Raw genomic sequence first — 18,998 nt, 5'->3', positions numbered from 1 at the left:
GGAGGCTCTCTTGCCTTGGAGATGCTGCCAGGGAGGGAACTTGGAACCTTCTGCTCTTCCCAGAGCGGCTCCATCCCCTGAGGGGAATATCTCGCAGTGCTCGTGCATCAAGTCCTCCCATTCAGATGCAACCAGGGTGGACCCTGCTTAGCTAAGGGGACAAGTCATGCTTGCTACCACCAGACCAGCTCTCCTCCCAGTTCTACAATGTCCTTCTTTAGATGTGGCGACCAGAATTGTACACAGTACTCCAGGTGTGGCCACACCATAGTTGTATAAGGGCATTACAATATTAGCCGTTTTATTTTCTATCCCCTTCCTAACGATCCCTAGCATGGAATTGGCCTTTTTCACAGCTGCCGCACATTGAGTCGACACTTTCAACGTTGTGCATCACGACTCCAAAATCCCTCTCCTGGTCAGTCACCACAACAGCTCAGATCCCACCAGTACAATACTTGAAGTTGGTGGTTTTCATCCCAATGTGCATCACTTTACACTTGGGATGTGCGAATCGTTTCAGGTACAAAATGATCTGTACCCAAATCTAGCTGATTCATAGACAGAACAAATCACCCCTGTGCTCAATTGCCCAGATTTGAGTTAAAAAAAAATAAAAATTACCCCAGATTTGGACCCAAAAGATTTGGAGATGCAGACCTCCATTTTGTGGCCAAAGTGGGTTGGGTGGTGGTCCCCAATGGGTGGAAGCGCCCAAAATGTATCCCAGTGCCTAAGAAATTGAGACCCCTCCTCCTGGCACCAATGTCTCATCCACGCATTGAGACCCCTGAGTTCTGCCTGGGGAACGGGTAGCATTTGATTTCTGCTATCAATGGCAGTTTATTTCTGGTTGGTGGTTCTTGCAGTACCCTGAGCCAGAGCTGCCAAGGCTCTTCTGAGACTGATAGGAGCCCTTGAGAAGACTGCAGCATCGTTGGCCTAGACGATGGGTGGGAATGCTTCTACCTGCCAGCTAGGGAGGATGAACGTCTGAGCTACTAACGTGGCTCACTGATTGAGCCATTGATGCAGAAGCTGAAAAGGAACAAGGCATCCTTGACTCCCTTCTGTGTCGGGACAGGGTTCACAAGGTACCCTTGAGGGTTGTATCTGCATGAAGAATGTGGGTCGGAGAGAGCAGGCGCTGGTTGACTGAGGAGGATACCAACTTCTCCCATAGCTTGACACGGGAGAGGGAATCAAATGCAGCCTTCAGATCTATGAAGGCAACATAAAGGGAGGCTGAGTTGTTGGAAGAATATTTTTCAGTGAGGTGCAGGAGCACCAGGCATTGGTCAGTTGTGGATCTACCCTCCCTGAAGCCTGCTTGCTCCTCTGCAAGCAGATTGTCTTGGTCTAGCCAGTCCCTAAGTTTCCCATACAGATGTCTAGCGGGGGGCTTGCTGATAGTGTTGAGCAAGCTAATGGGCCTATAGCTGGCGGGGTCGTCCTTTCTTCCCTCCTTGAATATGGGGACAATGGTGGCCAGTTCCCAGTCCTTGGGAGTCAATGTAAGTAAAGAGCGAGGCCAAGACTGGAGCCCACCCCTCTAAAGTGGTTTTTATAAGCTCCAGAGGGATCTGGATTAAATGAGGCTGGGTTGGGAAAGAAGGGACTGAGCCTCAGCTGTAGAGACTGGTGGCCACATGGGCAGGCCCTCTATACTCTAAGGAAGTCAGGCGGTCAATACATTTGCTAAATACATAAATACTGGGGCGGGGGGAGGGCATCTTCCACAGTGGAGTCTTCATACGGCTTCTGGAAGTGCCTCTCCCCGATCCCTAGTGGGATATGGGCATCTGAGCCAAGCCATTGCCGGTGGAGGTGGTTGTGATGCACTAGAACGTGGCCGAGACCAAGTCCTTTGCTCTGACCGCCTGGATGAGCCGTGGGCAAGGGGCCTTCCTTGCCTCTCTTTTCTCGTGTGCCCGTCGGTGTCTATATCGTCTCTTGAGGTGCAGCAGGTGTGGGAGGGCCATGGGGGCATTGGTGGCTGGAAAGAAGAGCTTTCTGGGCATCAACACAGTCCTTGTCAAACCACAGTTTGGACAGACACACAGGCAGTTTGGGGGGCAGGGGGGAGGTCAGCCTTACGGATTAGGCGCTTTTGTAGCTGGTGCACTAGAGTGTCGTAGGTCACGGGGAGGGGGGGCACGAGTGGGATCTGTCAGGCAAGCAGCTCCTCAGTTGTCTGAGCTAACTGGGCGGCGGACCACTGGCAGGACACCTGGCTTGGCCTGCAGGTAAGATAGTGGGGAGGTAGCCAGCCTCCAAGCAGGTCTGCTGGGTGAAAGGCAGTGACTGGAAGCAGATCTGGAAATGCTGCTCCTGCTTGTAGCTGGCGAATGGCTGGAGGGAATTTCAAGGTGGCCCCACGGCCCCTATTGCACACGGGTATACCAGTGGGCCCCATCTGTAACTGGGGAGCAGGGGAGGGCCCACATTATTATTATTATTACATTTATATCCCGTTCTTCCTCCAAGGAGCCCAGAGCAGTGTACTACATACTTGAGTTTCTCTTCACAACAACCCTGTGAAGTAGGCTAGGCTGAGAGAGAACTCGGGTCTCCCCAGTCCTAGTCCAGCACTGTAACCGCTACACCACGCTGCTAGCAACAGCGGGGGGCGGGGGCGGCAGTGGACTTGTGGGGCTTCCTGTTGCAGGGGCCAGGCGCCTGAAGGTATCTCAGCTGCCTTGGCTGCATAGTCCCTTGAGAGGCTGGTTCTTAAGTTTACGGGGCGGGGGGGGCATGCAAGCATGGACACGCCCCCCCCAACAAGGGCTGCCCCTTGAAGGAGGAAGGACAATTTGCCGGCTGAGAGGCCCCCCCTTGGCGATGCGGGAGGGGGGCTTGGCAGACCCCCCCCCCTTATTCCTCTGGCCGCCATAGTAGGGGCTCCTGTTCGGTCTTCCTTCCAAGGAATTGCGTGCAGTAACGTGGAGCCTGTCCAGCCCAGGGAGAAGCAGGCAGGCAGGCAAGCAGGCGGCTGTCACCTTTCTCCCCAGACCCGCGTCATCTCCTGCTCCTGCCTGGGCCCGGGCCGGGCCTTTCTGGCCCCTAGGCGTCGGGCCGGCTTGCCACGTGGACTGCCCCTTCCCTGCGGCGCTTAACCCCACGGGGGAACATAGGAAACTGCCATAGACTGAGTCAGACCCTTGGTCCATCTAGCTCAGTATTGTCTACCCAGACTGGCAGCGGCTTCTCCAAGGTTGCAGGCAGGAATCTCTCTCAGCCCCATCTTGGAGATGCTGCCGCCAGGGAGGGAACTGGGAACCTTCTTCTGCTCTTCCCAGAGTGGCGGCTCCATCCCCTGCTGAGGGGAATCTCTTGCAGTGCTGCTCACACTTCTAGTCTCCCATTCAGATGCCACCAGGGCAGACCCTGCTTAGCTATGGGGACAAGTCCTGCTGGCGACCACCAGACCAGCTCTCCTCTCCTTGCACTGAGGAATCCCACCTTCCGTTCATTCAGAGGAATGTGGGTCTCGTGCCCCGCCCTAGCGTCCATGAGAGCTGCGCTGCTTGCAGTCTGGCTATTCGTCAGGTAGAGCTGCTCCGCGCAACCCTACCTGATGAACAGACAGTCTGCAAGTAGGGCGGGCAGGAGCCGAGGCGCTCCCCCGGCAGAGCTGCACCGCCTCCCTCCGTCACCTCCGGGGCGTGGCCCCGCGGGTGGATTGGCAGCGCCAGCAGCCTATCGGGGCCCGGGGCGAGGGGGCAGGATCCTACCTCGGAGAGAGGCCCGGCGCGGATGGCGGCGGCGGCGGCGGCGGCAGCGTGGAGGCGAGGAGGGGCGGCGCGGGGGCGGCTGCTGCCGCTGCTGCTGCGTGGAGCCTGGCGCGGCCCCGCCGCACAGGTGCGCGCCGGACGCGGCCAGGGCTCTGGGGGGGCGCGTGCGCGTGCCACCCTCCTCTCCTGGACCCGGACCCGCGCCCCGCCCCCCGCCGCCGCCATTGCCTGGGGAGGGGCTGGGCTGGGCTGGGCTGGGCTGGGCGGCCCCCCCGGGCCTGGGCGGGGGTCCTCCGCGGGGGCCGTGGCTGCGGCCGGGCGGGCGGCCGAGAGGCAACAACAGCGGCGGGCCTGCGTGAGGCGGCGCCCTCCGCCCCCTCCTGGCCCGGGCTGCCCCCACCCCGCGGGGCTGGGTGGGGAGGGGGCGCGGCGGCGGCGGCGGCGGCGGGGGGTGAGGACTGAGCGCCGCCCCCGGCGGGTCTCTCCCCGGCACAGCGAGCCTTTGCGGCGGCCCGAGCGCCCGGCGGGGAGGTGGGCGAGGCGGCGGCGGCGGCGGCGGCGGCAGGCGAGGAGCCCGGCGGCCCCACCGTCTTCAGCAGGATCGCGGAGGGCGCCCTCCCGGCAGACATCCTCTACCAGGACGAGCAGGTGACTCTCGCCTGGCTCTGGCTGGGCTCGCTGGCGCCGGGCCCTTGCTCGGGGCCTGCCTCCGGGGTGCCTCTGAGCATGGGCAGAGGGCTGCCTGCTTGCCCGCCCGCCCGCCCCTCACACCTAGGCCTGCTTCTCCGGGAAAAGAGGCACTTTCTGAAGTGATGACTCTCTTATGTGTAGCCGTGGGAGAGCAGCTGGCCCTGTCCAACCCCAGCACAGCATCCCTCCAATGGCGGTGGCTGGTGTCTGCCTGATAATAGTTGAGGAGGAGGAGTAAACTTTATTTGTTGGCTACCCCATAACAAATCGTTCTATTTCTGTTTAGATTGTGAGCCCTTTGGGGGCAGGGGACTATCTTGATTTATTTACATTTTCTGTGTAAACTGCTTTGAGAAATTCTGTTGAAAAAGCAGTATCTAAGTGGTAGTAGTGGTAGGGTGCCTTCCCTCCCTCTTCCTCTCCCTCCCTGCTGCACTTGTCCCTGGAGGAGAGGAGAGCTGGTCTGGTGGTAGCCAGCATGACTTGTCCCCATAGCTAAGCAGGGTCCACCCTGGTTGCATCTGAATGGGAGACTTGATGTGTGACAGGCACTGCAAGATGCATCCCTCAGGGGATGGAGCCAGAAGGTTCTTCCAAGCTCCCTCCTGCCAGCACCTCCAAGACAGGCCTGAGAGAGATCTCTGCCTGCAACCTTGGAGAAGCCGCTGCCAGTCCGTGTAGACAATACTGAGCTAGATGGACCAATGGGGTCTGACTCAGTAGATGGCAGCTTCCTATGTCCCTACAGGTGAAACTCGGAAAATTAGAATATTGTGCAAAAGTCCATTAATTTCAGTAATGCAAATTAAAAGGTGAAACTGATATATGAGACAGACGCATTACATGCAAAGCGAGATAAGTCAAGCCTTAATTTGTTATCATTGTGATGATCATGGCGTACAGCTCATGAAAACCCCAAATCCACAATCTCAGAAAATTAGAATATTACGTGAAACCAATAAAACAAGGATTGTAGAATAGAACAATATCGGACCTCTGAAAAGTATAAGCATGCATATGTATTCAGTACTTGGTTTGGGCCCCTTTTGCAGCAATGACTGCCTCCATGCGGCGTGGCATGGATGCGATCAGCCTGTGGCACTGCTGAGGTGTTATGGAAGACCAGGATGCTTCATTAGCGGCCTGCAGCTCTTCTGCATTGTTTGGTCTCATGTCTCTCATCCTTCTCTCGGCAATGCCCCATAGATTCTCAATGGGGTCAGGTCAGGCGAGTTTGCTGGCCAATCAAGCACAGTACACTGTATACTTTTCAGAGGTCCGATATTGTTCTATTCTTCAATCCTTGTCTTCTTGGTTCCATGTAATATTCTAATTTTCTGAGATTGTGGATTTGGGGTTTTCATGAGCTGTACGCCATGATCATCACAATGATAACAAATTAAGGCTTGACTTATCTCGCTTTGCATGTAATGCGTCTGTCTCATATATCAGTTTCACCTTTTAATTTACATGACTGAAATTAATGGACTTTTGCACGATATTCTAATTTTCTGAGTTTCACCTGTATATTCCTATCTCCTTCCTCTTCCTCTCGCTCCTGCAGTGCGTGGCCTTCCGAGACGTGGCCCCCCAGGCTCCGGTGCACTTCCTTGTGATCCCGAGGCGCCCCATCTCCCGCATCAGTCGCGTGGCAGAGAGTGACGCCCAGGTGAGCAGGCCAGGCCCCCCCCCCCACCGGCAGGCAGGAGCCGGGCTGTCCCACACACCTTGGGGCTAGCTTCTGCGTGGCTGGGAGGGGTTCGTGAGAGCCTAGCCACAGGGTGGCGAGTCTTCCTCGCCTGGGGAGGAGGTGCCCCTTGGCCGGGGAGGCTCCTGTGCTGGGCTCCACCCATGGGCTGATGCTGTTGGTGTGCAGCAGCACCCACCCCTGACCCCCTTGGCGGGAGGTGGTGCCGAAAGGCAGAAGGCATTTGCCCTCCCAGCCCTGCAGCAGGATGAATGCTGCCCCCCCCCGCCCCCCGTGGCTGGGGATTGGCCAGCTCAGGAGCCGTCTGTGCCTCACGCCCGGTCCGGAAGCAGCCCCGTGCCCCTGGCTGCATGTGCCGTCCTTCCTCCCCAGGACTTAGGAGAGCTGGTCTGGTGGTCGCAAGCATGACTGGCCCGTATAGCTAAGCAGGGTCTGCCCTGGTTGCAAATGAATGGGAGACTAGAAGTGTGAGCTGTGGAAGAGATTCCCCTCAGGGGATGGAGCCGCTCTGGGAAGAGCAGAAGGTTCCACGTTCCCACCCTGGCAGCATCTCCAAGAGAGGGCTGAGAGAGACTCCTGCCTGCAGCCTTGGAGAAGCCGCTGCCAGTCTGTGAAGACAATGCTGAGCTAGATGGACCAAGGGTCTGACTCAGTGTATGGCAGCTTCCGATGTTCCTATGTTCTCTTCTGGCCTCCTCCTCTCCCTCTCCATTCTCCCCAGTTAGACTGTAAGCCTGGGCGGGGGGGGGGGGGCTTGCCATTGAATCTCTGCACTGTCTGCCCCCCAAGCAGCTTGCAGGGGGGTGGAGGCCAGCACAAGGCGGTCTCTGCACTCATGGCCTTGCAGCCTGCCTCCATAGGGCTGCAGGGCGTGCCCTGACCCCCCCCCCCCCGCTCCCCCCCCCCGCTCTTGTCTCCAGCTCCTCGGGCACTTGCTGGTGGTAGCAAGTCAGACCGCGAAGGCGCAGGGCCTCTCGGAGGGCTACCGGGTGGGTGAGTAGCAGCCGCCAAGTCCGTGTCCCCCCCCCCCCCCCCGCCCCGGATGTTGCTCACCTGTGGCTGTGGAGGGGTGGCGGGAGGGGGGTTGCCCCCAGGCGACAGTCTCTGAGCCCTGGCAGAGCCGGCTCTGGGCAGAGGACCTGTGCCCACCCGCCTTCCTTCACTGGGCGGGAGCCCCTCTGCCTGGCCTGCTCAGCCCTCCCTCCCTGCCCAGAGCAGGTCCCGGGAGAGGCCTTGCCAGGGAGCGGCGCCCTCACTTCACAGCAGCCCTGCAAAGTAGGCTGGACTGGGGCCGAGTGGCTGGTCCCGTCACTGGGCGGAGACGCAGGCCATTGCTGCCCCCCCGCCCCCCGCCCGGCGGAGTGGTTGCTTTGGGGCCCCAGGGGAGTGCCCCGCCCTGCTGACCCCTTCCTTCTCTTGCAGTGGTCAACGACGGGCGGCAAGGGGCGCAGTCTGTCTACCACCTCCACCTGCACGTGCTGGGGGGGCGCCAGATGGGCTGGCCGCCCGGCTGACCCCAGGGAGCGGGGCTCGGGCACCCAGGAGCAATAAACCTCTGCGCTGGGACTTGTTTGGGCTGATCCTTGCCGGGAGCCTTTCCTGCTGGTGCCTGGAGCGGAGGGGGGTGTGTCTCTGCTGGATCCCAGGCCCCTCCCTCTCCCATGGAGCGGGGGCCGGCTAGGGGCTGGCAACCCCTCTGAGCACCCCTGAGCTGCTCCTCCTTCCGTGGGGCTGGGCTGGTCCCGATCTTAAAACGTAGCCCTGCATCCTGGCAGGGAGCATCAGCCGGGCCGTGGAGAGAAGAGGAAGCCCACTGCTGCCTCCCCGCCCCCATCACCGTGCCCCCCCCGTTAGTAAAGCAGGCATCTTGCGGGGGGGGGACACACCACAGGAAAGGCCGGCCCTGCTTTGTGCTGGCACTGAGCACCGTGAGCGGCAGCTTAGAGGGAGACGGGGGGGGGGGGCAGGAGCCGCCCTGCCATTGCCAGAGCCACATAGGTTTGGGCCATGCTTCTGAGCAGCTCAGGCTGGCATCTGTGGCAGCCACCCCTGCCTCCTTTATCCTCGCAACGATCCTGCGAGGTGGGTTGCCAGCTGGCCCAGGGCTTCCGGCGGGGGGGGGGGGATTTGACCCAGGTTCTCCCCAGATCGAGAGGGCATTTCAGCCACTCTGCCATACCGGCTGCCTTCCTGGACTGGGGCACGCCGGTGCTGGGACCAACGAAAGATTCCTTGGCTCCAGGACCAGCTGCCTGCCCCAAGCAGGAGAAGGCCCAGAGCTGCTGGGTGAAGCCGGGCGCTGGACCAGGTGGGCCTCTGGCCTGGCCCAGCGGGGGGGCTGCTGCTGCTGCTGCTGCTCCGCTGGCAGCTGCTTGGGGCCTGCAGCCGTCAGAGCCTGGAGGGCGTCCAGGCGGAGAGGTGGTTGTGGGGCGTCTGGACCTGGAGAAGGGTCCTCCTGCTCAGCGGGCGGGCTGGGGGGTGGCACGCCCAGCGACCGCCCTGCTGCCATGGTGGCATCTTCCATGCAGAGGACAGAGCCTCCAGGAGTCTCTTGGGCCAGGAGGCCTCTGCAGGGCCCCTTCGCTCCCCCCGGGGCTCCCCTTCCTCTCCCTACCGCAGCTCGGCCGCCATAAAAGCCAGAAGAAGGGAGAGTGCTTTGGATGCTTAGCCAAGAGCCCCCTGTGAAGCTCCAGCTGGCATGGGGGGGGGCGCTCCTCATCTGCGCGGAGGGCTCCATGTCCTGGCCTGGGAGCGAGCCAGGAGCGCTGGTCTTCTGGTGAGGTGAGGTTGTGTCGGCTCCTGGCGCCCACAGAGCCCTGTGGTTTTCTTTGGGGAGGGGGGGTTGGCCATGGCCATCTCCCGCGCAGGGTTATGAGACGATGATGCCTTTCAGCACCTTCCCATAGCGCTGCTGCCCAACAGAGATGTTTCCCATAGTCTGGGGAACATACCAGTGGGGATTCGAACCAGCAACCTCTGGCTCCCTAGGCAAGTTACCTCCCCACTGTGCCAGCAGGGTCCACCCTGGTTTGTATTTGAATGGGAGACTACGTGTGTGAGCACTGTCAGATATCCCCCTCAGGGGATGGGGCCATAGCTCTGAGAAGAGTATCTGCATGCAGAGGGTTCCCAGCCCCCTCCCTGGCAGCAGCCTCTCCAAGAGAGGGCTGGGAGAGGCTCCTGCCCGCAACCTTGGAGAAGCTGCTGCCAGTCTGTGTGTAGACAGTACTGAGCTAGATGGACCAAGGGTCTGACTCAGTAGAAGGCAGCTTCCAGTGTTGCTTCCAAAAATGTTAGGGAAGCTTCTCCATTGTGACCCTCAGCTTCATCGAGTACTCTCTGTGATTAAGCCACAAATGCACCATTTTTATTTTTATTGTTTTGTTAAGCCACTGTACTCATTTAGCCTCTCACCGGGATGATCACCTCAGCTCCAGGAAAACATCTGCTCTATACGTCGTGCATATAGGCCAGTGCCTGGGGTTGGGGGGGGGGGGGTCAGGGATCACATGCCCCAGAATGCAGCAGCACTTGGGAGCCTGTGTGCCCGAGCCTTGCACCTCAAAAGGGATTCCTGTAGAAAACAAGTGACTAAGCGGGGGGGGGGGGAGAAAAGACTCCCCCCCTTTCCTCCCCCCCCCCCGTTGAACCTGGACTCGTCCCATGCAGCTGCTGGCCAAGAAGTCTAGGACCACCACAAGGAAGTCCTTGAGCACACAGCACGTAACCAGTGGAGTTTCCTGCCACAGGATGTGGTGATGGCCGGTGGCTTCAAAAGGAGGTTGGCCAAATGCATGCAGAGCGGCCTGCCAGTATCACTCAATGAAACTGGAGAACTGGCCTGGTGGTTGCCCGCATGACTTGTCCCCTCAGCTAAGCAGGCTCTGCCCTGGTTGCATTTGAGTGGGAGACTTGATGTGTGAGCAGCACTGGAAGAGATTCCCCTCAGGGGATGGGGCCACTCTGGGAAGAGCAGAAGAAGGTTCCAAGTCCCCTCCCTGGCGGCAGCATCTCCAAGACAGGCCTGAGAGAGAATCCTGCCTGCAACCTTGGAGAAGCCGCTGCCAGTCTGGGTAGACAATCCTGAGCTAGATAGACCAAGGGTCTGACTCCGTATATGGCAGCTTCCTAACCTCTGGGAGGGCCGGAGGAAATGTGCCTCTGAAAGGCCGTTGGAGAGCACCAGTCAGAGAGGGCTGTTTGCCCAAACTTGCTGCTTCTGGGCTTCGGTGAGGAAGCAGAGGCTTGGCCCACAGCAGCTTCCCCTGCCTTTGGGCTCAGGTCCAGGGCCAGGCGGGCACGGAGAGGGCGCCGGGTTCTGAGCAGAGTAATGGGTGCTGAAGGGTGGGGGTGTTCACAGCTGCCGAGTGCGGCGGGGTGCCCCGGGAATATGCCGTGTGGGCCGCCGGTCCGAGCCCGCTCAGGTCTCTGCTGTCTGGGATTCTGTTCTGCAGGGGGCGCAGGACACCGAGCGGAAGATTTGCAACATGCCTGCGCACGCACAGCTTTGCCTGCGGGGGGGGGGGCGGCAGAGGGGCCTTAACGGGATCCACAGGCCTGAACCGTTAGCTCGCCACCATTTTAGCCAAATCCCGTCCCCGCCCGCCACTAGCCCACTGAATCCAGTAGTAGCCAGGGGGTGGCCGCTGTACTCCATGCACTGAGAACGCACCGGCGGGGGGCGGGGCTTGTTTCCTGCCCTCGGCTAAAGCTCCTCTTGGTGGAACCCCTCGGCCCAGCTGCCGGCCTGCGCCCGCTCTCCGCCTCCCGCTGCAGACTCCCTCCGGCTTAAGTAAGAAGCAGCAGCAGGAGCGGGCAGGCAGGCAGGCAGGCAGGCGCGAGGGTCGCACCAGGTGCAAGGAGCTGGCACTGGGCTTCCCGTGCGGTGGCGTTCGGGCAGGAGGCCGAGAAGGGCAGACACGGCACCCTTTCCTTGGAGCCGGGCGGGAGGGAACCCCTGGCCTGAGGGCAAAGCCGCCGCCGCTCCTGGAGGAGGAGGAGGTCCCTCTCCGTGGGAGAAAAGGTGGCGGCGGCTGCTGCCCTGCCCTCCTCCCCCGCCCCCAGGAGTGCCCTCCCGACTGGCCAGCTGGAGGGGGGCTCAAGGCCATCTGGCAGGCGAGTGTCCCCCTCCCCGCGCCTTGCTTCCCGCGAGGGCCCGCCAGGAAGGTGCGCAGCAGCTCCCGAACGGAGGCAGAGAGAGCCCTTCCGGCCCCGAGCCAGCAGAATTCATCCTCCCGGCCATTCTGCGCGGGGTGGGAGTCCTGCTGCTGCGTCCAGTCCGGCGGCCCCGCATGATGGGAAGGAGGACATTGATAAGCTGGGGCGGGGGGGGGGTATCAGGCAACCCAGCTCTAGATGGAGCCGCTGGAGAGCTGCCTGTCCCCCCCGCTCCCGCAGTCAGAGGAAGCCGCCGCCGCCGCCTTGTGCTCGGGGTCTCCGGCGGGCGGGCGGGCAGGACTAGATCCCCGGGGCGGGGTGGGCGTGGCCAGGGAGCGCCGGGCTGCTCTCCACGGCGGGCTCCAAGCCGAGGAGGCCGCTGGGCAGCCCCGTCTGTCGGGCGCTGAGCAAGCGGGGGGCGGGCGAGGCAGAGGCGCGCCTCCAAGGCGCCTTCCCGCGGGGTGCACCTGGGAGGGTCCCTCCTTCCTCATCTCTCGCGGCCATTCACGCCACGAGGCCGGCCGCCCTTTCCCGCCGCTGCTGCTGCTGCTGCTGGGCTGGCCGAGACGGCAGCAGCCTCCCCTCGCCGCTCGCAAGCCGCCTTCATCGTGCAGACGCGCGGCCGGCCAGGCTCCCGCTGGAGGGCAGCTGCTTGCCTGCCTCTCCCCTCGACTGGGCCGCGGCTTAAATTGCGCCCTGCCTGCTGCCCAGCGCCCTCCCCGCCCGCCGCCTCCTCCTGGCACAGAGCGGCGGTGCCTCTGGACGGCTGGGCCGAGCGCGGCGGCGGCGGCGGCGGCTGCTGGCCAGGGCGGGGCCTCCGGGGCCCGAGCAGGGAGCAGGAGCCGCAGCCGGCAGCCTCTCAATGGCCCTCTTGTTCCCTCCTCGGCAAGTGCCGCTTGCCGCGCGGGCGCTAAGTGGCGCTGCGGACCGACCGAGGGAGGGAGGGAGGAGGGAGGGAGGCCTGGCCCGGAGAGGCCGTCGCGGGCTTGCCCTGCAGCGGCCGGAAGATGAAGAGGCGTGTTGGGACGTGGCTGGCCACGGGAAGCTCCGGGCTCCCCAGAGCTGATCGCCGCCGCCGCCTCGTTCAGGTGCTACGGTTGGTGCTGAGCCCCTGCCCCCCGCCGCCAAGCCTACCTGGCTGGCTCCTCTCTGCCAGGGCGGGGACTCCGTCTGAGCCACAGAACAAGCGCTGAAGACGGCAGGTCGGCCTGGACCCCTGCGAAGATGGCGGGGGAGAATGGGGACTCCTCTGAGCATGTGCAGAGGCCTTTTCTCTCACTACGAGAGGAATGGTGATGCCATTTGACTGGAAAGAGAAGCAGCCGAGGGCCCAATGGCCCGTGGCAAGAGCAGGCGGGTGGTCCAGGGACATCTCTTCCCGCCGCCCCCCCCCAACCAGGTGCCAAGGCTCGCCAGTCTCCTGCGGGTGCAGAGCAGCCATCAGGCTCGTTTCCGGAACAGGCACAAGCAACTCTGTGGGGTCCGTCTTTTCATTTTACAGACTTTTGCACCCTTTTCCAGTCACCAAGCTGTTCCCAAGGCACCCTCCCCTTTTTGAAAACCCAAACCGCTCTGGCCCCGCAGGAGCCTTGCTTTTGCTGAGGGGGCAGCCGTTGCTCTCAAAGAAGACCTGCGGGGGTGTCTGGACCCTGCGCGCTGTTGCTGCCTGCAGGAGGCGGCTGCCGGGGCGAGGAGGAGGACGACGTGCCACTTGCAGCCGCGGGTGCAGCTGGTGAGCAGCCAATTAGGGGCCTGCTCCTCGCGGGGCCTGCTCCCAGCATCCTCCAGGCCACCCCTAAATATAGCCAGGCCTGGAATGGTCCTCGGTTTCCGCTCCCCAGGCTCTGTGTGTGTGGTGTGTGTGTACGTGGACACATGCACAGCACCCTACCCAGCCCAGTGACACCTGGCCTCTCGCGGGCGGGCTCAGCAGCCCCCGCGATTCTGGCTCTGCTCTGCAACAAAGCAGCCGGCTGCACTTCACAAAGGGCTGGGCTGGGACCAGCAGTCAGCGGCGGACGAGTCCTAAAAGCACTCTTGGTCCCTGAGGAGGGTGTCTGCAGGGCACAAGACCGGGCTCCTCCTTCAAGGGCTGGACGCAGCTGCCCAGCAGGACGACACACGACAGGCTACCTTAAGGGGTGTGCAAGGGAGCCTCTGCTGGACTCCGCTTCCCTCCCGCCTTACCTGCCCACCCCCAGCCCACAAATCCATGCCGAAAAGGTGGCCTAGAGTGGGGTGTGGTGGGTGGTAATGCCCAATGGGTGCAAGGAAGCTACCACCATTTCAATGGAATTGGGCAAAGGGGTGATTTTTAGATTGTTTTTTGAAGTTGATGCGTCTTTAAGCTTTTTTCCATAGGGAATAATGGGGATTTCAGTAGCCTTAGTTATAACTCCCTGGGGGGGTGGCCCTAAGGTGGCCAAGAGTGGGTTGTGATGGGTGGTAGTGCCCAATGGGTGCAAGGAAGCTAACACCCAGGTTTCAAAGAAATTGGGCAAAGGACTGATTTTTAAATGATTTTTGAAGTTGGCATGCCTTTGTGGCAGATTCGGGGCAGAAAGGGGGTTTGGGGAGCATAAGAGTGGGTCAGGCGGTAGTGCCCCAATGGGTGCCTGCTACCATCCAGATTTCAAAGAAATTGGTGAAAGGAGTGATTTTTAAAGAATTTCTGAAGTTTGTGCATCTTTAAGCTTTCCCCCCATAGGGAATAATGGGGGATTTCAGCAGCCCCATAGCTCCTAGAGCAAGTGGTGGTGTAGTGCACATAGGGTGCCAACCACCCCCATACCCACAAGCCCATGGGGTACTGAGTTTTCCTGTTTCTGAGGTGTTCTGTGTGTAGATTCTCTGGTAACAAATGGGAGTGGATTCATTTTCAATGACAAACAATGAATCCATTCTAGTACTCCTGGACCTAGGCCCCACCCTGGTATCTCAGGTGGAGGCTGTGGCCAGTGCTTTCTATCAGCTTCAGTTGATTCAACAGTTGCGCCCATTCCTTGAAGAGGATGACCTCAAAACAGTGGTGCATCAGCTGGTAACCTCCAGGCTTGACTATCGCAATGCGCTCTACGTGGGGCTGCCTTTGTACGTAGTCCGGAAACTTCAGTTAGTTCAGAATGCGGCAGCCAGATTGGTCTCTGGGGCAACCCGGAGAGACCCATATTATGCTTGTTTGTTGACCTGGCTGCTGCTATTTTATTTTATTTTATTTCTTTACATTTTATATCCCACTCTTCTTCCAAGGAGCCCAGAGCGGTGTACTACATACTTAAGTTTCTCCTCACAACAACCCTGGGCAAAATACGAAGTGCTGGTCATTACCTCTAAAGCCCTGAACGGCTTAGGCCCAAGTTACCTCAGAGAGCACCTTCTTCTGCATGATCCCCACCGCACATTAAGGTCATCTGAGGAGGTCTGTCTCCAGTTACCACCGGTATGTCTGGTGGCGACTCAGAGGCGGGCCTTCTCCGTAGCTGCTCCTGGGCTGTGGAATGCACTCCCCCCGGGAGAAATCCATAATCTGGATGCTTTATTGACCTTCAGGAGAGCCCTTAAAACCCATCTGTTTGGCCTGGCCTTCCAGGGTTTTTAAACTGTTTTAAATGTTTTAATTGTTAACTAGCTGAACCCACACAGAGCTATTTGGGGCTGGCGGTTCCCCCCACCCCCGCCACCTTCTGCCCCAGTCTCTCCTGCCCTCCCCCACCTTCTGCAACCGTCTTCTGGCCATCAAAACGCTTTCCCTCCCGGCTGGCTGGGGCTCCACCTCCCACCTAGCTGGGCTGCTCTCCGTGGCATGGCTCTACCGCCGCTCGCTGCCGCCTCCTCTTCCTGGCAGCCCAGCCGCCTCCCCGAGCCGCCGCCGCCTCCCCCATTTCCACCGCCGCCACCTCCCCTGCTGCCACCACCACCACCTCCCCACCGTGGCCCTTGCCGGGCTGCTCCAAGCGGCCCAGGACCCACCTCCCGGGCCAGGTCAGGCCAGGCCGGGACGCTACAACCATTACCGTGGTCAGAACTCTGGCGTGACCTTTGGAGAGTTCTGCCATGATGACACAAATCCCCACGGTGGGTTGCCAAGAGAATTAATAATATAGATGGTTTTATGCTGTTTTTAAATTGTCCTGTAATGATTGGTTTTTTTAAAGGATTGAACTGTGAGTTTTATTTTTGTTGTTGTGCACCGCTCAGAGCCGCTTGGATGGGGCAGTATATAAATGTAATAAATAAATAAATAAATAAATAAATAAATAAAATCACCTAGAAGATAAGAAAACCGCAAGAGAAATGCAGGAGAGATTGAGGGAGGCTTTCCAACAGCAAACTGAGCCCTTAAGTCTCTTCCATGATAAAGTTGTGCAACAAAAGAGTCAGAGAATGAGAAAACCTGCAGCAGCACATAAGAACATAAGAACAGCCCTGCTGGATCAGGCCCAAGAAGGCCCATCTAGTCCAGCATCCTGTTTCGCACAGTGGCCCACCAGATGCCGCTGGAAGCCACAGACAGGAGTTGAGGGCATACCCTCTCTCCTGCCATTACTCCCCTGCAACTGGTACTCAGAGGCACCCTGCCCTTGATGCTGGAGGTGGCCCACAGCCCTCCGACTAGTAGCCATTGATAGACCTCTCCTCCATGAAGTCATCCAAACCCCTCCAGGTTGTTGGCTGTCACCACGTCCTGTGGCAGAGAGTTCCACAAGTGGATCACGCATTGTGTGAAAAAGTAATTCCGTTTGTTGGTCCTAGACCTCCTGGCAATCAATTTCATGGAGTGACCCCTGGTTCTAGTGTTGTGTGAGAGGGAAAAGAATCTCTCTCTCTCCACTTTCTCCACACCATGCATGATTTTATAGACCTCTATCATGTCTCCCTGCAGTCGTCTTTTTTCTAAACTAAAAAGCCCCAGGTGTTGTAGTCTTGCCTCATAAGAAAGGTGCTCTAGGCCCCTGATCATCTTGGTTGCCCTCTTCTGCACCTTCTCCAGTTCAACAATGTCCTTTTAAAGATGTGGTGACCAGAATTGTACGCAGTACTCCAAGTGTGGTCGCACCATAGTTTTGTATAAGGGCATTATAATGTTAGCCGTTTTATTTTCAATCCCCTTCCTAATGATCCCTAGCATGGAATTGGCCTTTTTCACAGCTGCCGCACAGTGAGTCAACACGTTCAACGAGCTGTCCACCATGACCCCAAGATCCCTCTCTTGGTCAGTCACCGACAGCTCAGATCCCATCAGCATATACTTGAAGTTGGGGTTCTTTGTCCCAATGTGCATCACTTGACACTTGCCAACATTGAACCGCATTTGCCATTTTGTCGCCCACTCCCCCAGGTTGGAGAGATCCTTTTGGAGCTGTTCACAATCCGTTTGGGATTTCACTACCTGGAAGAGTTTGGTATCATCTGCAAATTTGGCCACATCGCTGCTTACCCCTGCTTCTAGATCATTAATGGATAAATTAATGGGCTCATAGGCTCTTTATGGGAGTGTTGAAAGAATCAGAAGAGCCGGAGATAAGATTACCTGAACCAGCCAAAATTGGGTTCTTGTTAAATACTTTGCCTAAGCATTACAAATGTTTAATTAACTTCCTGCAAATAAAGGAGAATTTGTCTTTGAGTTTTGTACAAGAACATTTGTTGGAGTTTGATATAACAAACAGAAAGGGAGGAAATAGTCCAAAATTATCCTCATAAACTTACTAATGACAGGCAATGTTTTGTGTGCGGAAGTACATCACATTTACAGAGCACATTTTCTAACAGAGAAGAGAAAAACAATTTCCAGGAGAGAATGCTGGTCCACAAAGGCAACTAAAAAGCCCCAGGTGTTGTCGTCTTGCCTCACAAGAAAGGCGCTCTAGGCCCCTGATCATCTTGGTTGCTCTCTTCGGCACCTTTTCCAATTCTACAATGTCCTTTTTTAGATGTGGTAACCAGAATTGTATGCAGTACTCCAAGTGTGGCCGCACCATAGTTTTGTATAAGGGCATTATAATATTAGCCGTTTTATTTCCAATCCCCTTCCTAACGATCCCTGCATGGAATTGGCCTTTTTCACAGCTGCCGCACATTGAGTTGACACTTTCAACAAGCTATCCACCATGACCCCAAGATCTCTCTCCTGGTCAGTCACCGTCAGCTCAGATCCCATCAGCATATACTTGAAGTTGGGGTTCTTTGTCCCAATGTGCATCACTTGACACTTGCCAACATTGAACTACATTTGCCACTTTGTCGCCCACTCACCCAATTTGGAGAGATCCCTTTGGAGCTGCTCACAATCTGTTTTGGATTTTACTACCCGGAAGAGTTTGGTATCATCTGCAAATTTGGCCACCTCGCTGCTTACCCCTGCTTCTAGATCATTTATGAATAAATTAAAAAGCACCGGTCCCGGTACAGATCCCTGGGGGACCCCACTTCTTACTTCCCTCCATTGCGAAAACTCTCCATTGATCCCTACCCTCTGTTTCCTGTCTTTCAACCAGTTAGCAATCCACACATGTACTTGTCCCCTTATCCCATGACCGCTAAGTTTCCTCAGGAGTAGTCGATGAGGAACTTTGTCAAAAGCTTTTTGGAAGTCCAGGTATACTATGTCAACTGGATCACCTTGATCCACACACTTGTTGACACTCTCAAAGAACTCCAAAAGGTTGGTCAGGCAAGATTTACCTTTGCGGAAGCCATGCTGGTTCTCTCCCAGCAGGGCCTGTTCTTCTACGTGCTTTACAATTTTATCCTTGAGGATGCTTTCCATCAGTTTGCCTGGAACGGATGTTAAGCTAACTGGCCTGTAATTTCCCGGATCACCCCTGGATCCCTTCTTGAAAATCGGTGTTACATTTGCTACTTTCCAGTCCTCTGGTACAGAGCCCGATTTCAGGGATAAGTTAAATATTTTAGCAAGGAGGTCGGCAATTTCACATTTGAGTTCTTTAAGGACTCTTGGATGGATGCTATCTGGCCCTGGTGATTTGTTAGCTTTCAGTTTTTCCAGACAGTTTAGAGCATCGTCTCTTGTCACTTCTATCTGACTCAGTTCTTTAGCCTCCATCCCCAAAAAGCCTGGTTCAGGAACTGGTATATGCTCAGTATCCTCTGCCATGAAGATGGACGCAAAGAACTCATTTAGCTTCTCTGCAACCTCCATATCCTCCTTAATAATCCCTTTCACTCCCTCATTGTCTAATGGTCCAACTGCCTCCCTGGCAGGTTTCCTGCTTCTGATGTATTTGAAGAAGCTTTTTGTTATTCCCCTTGATCCTTTTAGCTAAATGTTCCTCAAACTCTCTTTTCGCCTCCCTTATTGTTGCCTTGCATTTCTTTTACCAGAGTTTGTGTTCCTTTCTGTTCTCTTCATTTGGACAGGCCTTCCCATTTCAGAAGGAAGTCTTCTTCCCTTTTATGGCTTCCTTGACGGTACCCGTTAGCCATGCTGGCATCCTCCTGGACCTAGTGGTATCTTTCCTCCTTGGGGGTATACAGTCTAACTGGGCTTCTAGTACTGTGGTTTTGAGTAAACTCCATGCACTCTGGAGCGAAGTGACTCTCCTGATTTTCCCTTTCCGCTTTCTTTTCACCATACTCCTCATGCTGGAGAAGTTTCCTCTTCTAAAATTCAAAATGCCTGTGTTAGACTTCCTTGGTGATTCTCTCCCCGCACGTATGCTGAATTGGATGGCACTATGGTCACTGTT

At 57.6% G+C, this 18,998-nt stretch overlaps 1 protein-coding gene and 1 long non-coding RNA gene across 2 annotated transcripts; both read left to right on the top strand.

The window, feature by feature from the left end:
• The first annotated feature begins 3,700 nt into the window (after positions 1 to 3,700).
• On the top strand, positions 3,701 to 7,698 carry HINT2 (histidine triad nucleotide binding protein 2). Its single transcript, XM_053298773.1, has 5 exons — positions 3,701 to 3,861; positions 4,230 to 4,382; positions 5,989 to 6,093; positions 7,053 to 7,125; positions 7,555 to 7,698. The coding sequence occupies exons 1-5, from the start codon at positions 3,757 to 3,759 to the stop codon at positions 7,644 to 7,646; spliced, it is 528 nt and encodes a 175-aa protein (XP_053154748.1). The 5' UTR covers positions 3,701 to 3,756; the 3' UTR covers positions 7,647 to 7,698.
• Positions 7,699 to 12,255: 4,557 nt separating this feature from the next.
• LOC128345993 (uncharacterized) lies at positions 12,256 to 16,915 on the top strand. The gene is made up of 2 exons (XR_008316729.1): positions 12,256 to 13,021; positions 16,628 to 16,915. It is a non-coding gene; the product is annotated as an uncharacterized LOC128345993 (long non-coding RNA).
• Positions 16,916 to 18,998: the final 2,083 nt, after the last annotated feature.

This window comes from Hemicordylus capensis, chromosome 2, assembly GCF_027244095.1.
Source record: "Hemicordylus capensis ecotype Gifberg chromosome 2, rHemCap1.1.pri, whole genome shotgun sequence".
Taxonomy (NCBI): Eukaryota; Metazoa; Chordata; class Lepidosauria; order Squamata; family Cordylidae; genus Hemicordylus; species Hemicordylus capensis.
Note: the sequence above shows the minus strand (reverse complement) of the source record. Positions and strands in the feature narration are given on the sequence as shown.

What these genes read in the sequence shown, in the direction of transcription:
- HINT2 (XM_053298773.1), top strand. Translation starts at nt 3,757, where the DNA reads ATGGCGGCGGCGGCGGCGGCGGCAGCGTGGAGGCGAGGAGGGGCGGCG. An exon ending in TGGCAGAGAGTGACGCCCAG is followed by an intron (nt 6,094 to 7,052) that starts GTGAGCAGGCCA and finishes TCTTGTCTCCAG; the next exon opens with CTCCTCGGGCACTTGCTGGT. An exon ending in CTCGGAGGGCTACCGGGTGG is followed by an intron (nt 7,126 to 7,554) that starts GTGAGTAGCAGC and finishes CTTCTCTTGCAG; the next exon opens with TGGTCAACGACGGGCGGCAA.